Source organism: Gekko japonicus, unplaced genomic scaffold (assembly GCF_001447785.1).
Source record: "Gekko japonicus isolate JY-2015 unplaced genomic scaffold, Gekko_japonicus_V1.1 scaffold70, whole genome shotgun sequence".
NCBI classification, from domain to species: domain Eukaryota; kingdom Metazoa; phylum Chordata; class Lepidosauria; order Squamata; family Gekkonidae; genus Gekko; species Gekko japonicus.
Genome location: NW_015167529.1, coordinates 1,764,778 through 1,768,968, shown reverse-complemented (window position 1 = coordinate 1,768,968; position 4,191 = coordinate 1,764,778). Strand labels below are relative to the sequence as shown.

General features: G+C 42.0%; 1 protein-coding gene across 1 annotated transcript in view; it reads right to left on the bottom strand.

Moving 5' to 3' along the window:
- Nucleotides 1-3,353: 3,353 nt before the first annotated feature.
- LOC107112231 (putative ferric-chelate reductase 1) overlaps nt 3,354-4,191 on the bottom strand; it is a 12,515-nt gene continuing 11,677 nt past the window's right edge. The window contains exon 7 of the mRNA XM_015413328.1: nt 3,354-3,443. Coding sequence (XP_015268814.1) covers nt 3,354-3,443 — 90 coding nt within the window. The remainder of the gene's footprint in view (nt 3,444-4,191) is intronic.

Here is a 4,191-nt window from a genome sequence, read left to right as displayed (position 1 = left end):
TAAAGGTGAATAAGATCAGGTTAAGTAAACATTTAGAATATCATGTAGTCACACCTTTTGCTGCAACTGACCAATGACTGTATGCCTACTCAAATGATGCTCTAACAGGAAGTAACGATGTAACTAATTAGTACGAGCCAAAAGGTCCTCAATAGAAAGCATGGAATCCCACAGACATCATTCACTTTACACAGAAGAAGGCTATAATTATTAGCCAATGGCTGCATGTTTTATTTTCATTTATACTCCACCTTTCTTCCCAATGGGAAAAATTCTTCTCTCTTCCATTTTATCATCACAACAACCCTGTGAGCAATGTTCCCTCTAAGCTGTGGAGTCCTGTGAGCAAAAATTCTACTCTGTGAGCTACCAGCATCAAAGTTGTGAGCAAGTGATTTGGCTGCTGCATAGATTACAGCTTGCTGTGGGGCCATCCTTCCTGAGCTAAGACAAAAATGTGTGAGCCAGAGGCTAAAAAACTGTGAGCTGGCTCACACTAACTCAGCTTAGAGGGAACCCTGCCTGTGAGGTAAGAGGCTGTGAGTGTTTTACCGCCCCCCCCCCCCCCCCTGGTCACTCAGCAAGATTCCATGCTGGAGTAGGGATCTGAACCTGAGTCTCCCATATAGTAGCCTGGCACTTTAACCATCACACCACACTGGTTGTCAGTCAGTAATACAATATATCAATGGGTTGGATCTTGCCATTCCCTTCTGCTAACAGTGGTGCTTTTCTCCAACGCCAGAAACCTTCCTCTGAAGCAACAAGTTCTCCCACCACTGTTAAGAGAACTGTCATAAGAAAGCATATCAAACTGAATTATTGCCTAAAAAACAAACAAAAGAAATAATGGACCAAGGCAAACAGATTCTAGCAATTTAATTATTCAAAGTCATTTTGAAACAGCAGTGACAGTAAATCTTTCCACCGTCATGATGCTGCAGTTTTGTCAACATAGTGCACTTACAAGTGATGACTGCATAATAGACACCTCATTATTTAAAGGATCATATTCTTAAAAATATCATATTTATCATATTACAGTATGAAAATCACAAAAGAAATATAAAATCTGGCATTTAAAAACCATCTAAGAAGTATATTACACCACTAGTAGCAGTTTTATGAAAAATTATTAAGAACATAAGAACTGCCCTTCCAGAACAGATTAAGGTCCATTCCATTTCCAACTAGGGCTTGCCACCAGCCTGGCCCCAGCCAAATATTTCCCCTGGGGAGGGAGAGCTATTGCTCGTACCCTTCTGGTCCCCACCTTCTCCAGTCACCAGTTCTTCATTGTGCATGCCAAGGACCAGACATCCCAAACTGGTGTGTGTTTTTTGGGGTTTTTGCATATGCAGGCCTTAACATAATTTCCAATCAACACCAAAGGCAACGGTGTAGTCAGTCAGTGCAAATGAAGGTGGGTAGTTGCAAGGAGAGGATCCTCTGCTGTGGTTGCTGGTTGTCTCAGGTGACCGAGAGAGGAGGAGGAAGACTGATAATGGAAAAAGGGGCTTGAACAGGCCCAGGATAGTGGGTAGGCAGGCAACAAACTGAATGGGGGTGGCAACAATGCTACACGTCATCATGGTTAGACAGCTGGGCCCAGTGCCTGTCAAACAGGTTCCTCCTCCCAAAAGAGTTCATGGGGAGCACTGAGTGCACCCACCCCAAAGGCCAGTTTGCCGGTCTAGGAAAGGGAAGAAGGCTGGAAAACAGAAGTTCTGAAAAGACTGGAAGTTAGCCAGCAAGTGAGGAGTAATTAAAAACAGTCACTCTAGCTCAGGTTCATCTCTTGTGTATATTTTGCACTTCTGTGTAAGGTTGTAGGACAAGAGAGTTTGTATTTTCTTCATGACATTACCCTGTATTCTGTGGCTCGGCTCTCTCTCTTTTAAGTTACCTGCTCTGCATGTAGGCTATTTCTAATTATGAACAATTTATAATATGACTTGTGTTGTGATGCGAGGGAGCCTGATATAGTGTTTGGGCAGCATACTTTTGTAAGCACAAGCAATGGCTCAGATAAGAGTGTGTTTTCTGTTGGCTCCTTATCAGATCCTGATGCCAGAATCAAGCCCTCCCCCCCTTGGAAATCCTGGCCAGATGATGCTTGGAAGCTTGCAAATGAGGTATGAAGTTGGTGCTCATGCCCCGTTTTTTGTTCCCATCTGGTAACTGGAGGTGCTCTGCCTCTGAATGAATGCTGGTACGTACAATATTCACCTTTTGCTGTTGTTTTTAAAACACAGGAATTAATCATTTGTAATTTGAGATATACCAACCCTTGGTAATACTGATTAGATTAGGGACATAAGGACAGTAAAACCATGCTAAACCATCCCGTCTTTTGTTCCCATCTGGTAACTGGAGGTGCTCTGCCTCTGAATGAATGCTGGTACGTACAATATTCACCTTTTGCTGTTGTTTTTAAAACACAGGAATTTATCATTTGTAATTTGAGATATACCAGCCCCTTGGTAATATTGATTAGATTAGGGATATAAGGACAGTAAAACCATGTTAACACAAGAGATGAATTTGGTGATCATAATAATTAAATATGCGTGCCATGAACCAACAAAAGACGGAGTTCCCCAGATCTCAAGAGCTTCCCACTCATTTCCATAGAGAGACTTGATAATCATACCAAGGGATTCACGCAAGAAACCAAGGAATTGGGTTTCTCTAATGAAGTGAAGGCAGTTAGGGAGCCTGAACTTGTAAGGAATTGGTATGTACTGACACATCCACAGATCTCAGGGACCCTAATGATAATCAGGAATGAATTCCAAGCCAGTCAGTGAGGTTTACTTCCAAAAACACTGCAGTAGAATTACAGCCTTGGAATTTGCTCACACCAAAAGGCCTACTCAGACTGTTTCTGGTTTCCTATAAAATGGGCTTAGAAGGCTGTAACTCTGTTTCAGATGGCACTGTAAGTCTTATGCTAATTCTAATGGGATGATACACAAGACCTTATACTAGAGAGAAAAAAACATCTACTGACTGTTAAAGCAACATCACTTTAAAAGGGCAACGTTTTCCTCTGCTACTGCTTGAAATCTACCATAAATATGTTATGTACTTTAGGCCAAATATGCCCATTTTCTGCAGTACCCAGAAACATTCCAGGTACTTAAAGTGAACCCACTCCTGCATTTGGACCTTCCTTTGGAAAATGGAATTTTTTAATGATGAATCATGGTCAGACAAAATTATGCAGTACTCTTAACCACTGCTAAGTACTCAATGATCCCTGCTAGAAGTTGAACTGAGGAAATTAGAATTTTCTGTCATCTCCTTTTGTGATATATGTGAGTAGCAAAATTTTTCATTCTTCCACCATGTTAACTTTTTCCAATACCCACAAGGAGTGCTATTACAAACGCCAGACTGCCACACAGATATATTAGCAGCAGTAGTACTTCACTTTTCACCTAAAAGGGAAAAGAAATATTAACTTGAAGTAAAAATTCTTCTTTACTTAGATTTTTATGTACAGATTTTATATACATTTATTCCAAATTGTGATATATCTGCTAACTTTAGTCTTCCTGTACTACTTGGCATAGCTGCCAGTTCTTCCTGCTATCCCCTTCTCTGGGGGGCATTCACTCCCCCACCAGCCGAGGGTTTGGGGCAGCTGCTCTGGATGCTCTGTGGCTAAGACTGCCCCCGAACAGTGCCAATACCATGAAGAAAAGCAATGCTTCTTCTGGGAGGGAGAACTGAAAGCTGAGAAATGGCTAAGGGATGAAAGGGGTTTGTAACTTTCCCCCCACCTTCTGTTTCTTTGCTCCAATATTTACTCACTAGCTGCTTTTTCTTCTGCAAGGCGAACATGCATCTGAATCCACCGCAGAGAAATGGCAAGTGGTGAAATAACCCCTGCCTCTCCATTCTTTGCTGTATATTCTACCCTCCCAAAGAGGCTTTGCTTTTTAAAAGAGGCACTGGGACATCGTAACATGCACTAGCGTACAACTGGTTCCCTTAGAACGCCTTGTTTTCCAGACTAGCTTGAACTTTTGATTTAGTACGGGGGACTTGCTTAAAAGAGGTTTTTGTTTGTTTGTTTCCAGGTGCAACTGTCAAAAGGGCAAAGGGATGAGTTACTTTATCCTCCCATGCCAGGTATCTTATTCCCCCTCCCCCCCGCAAGAGGTAAAGGGTTTTTTCAGCAGG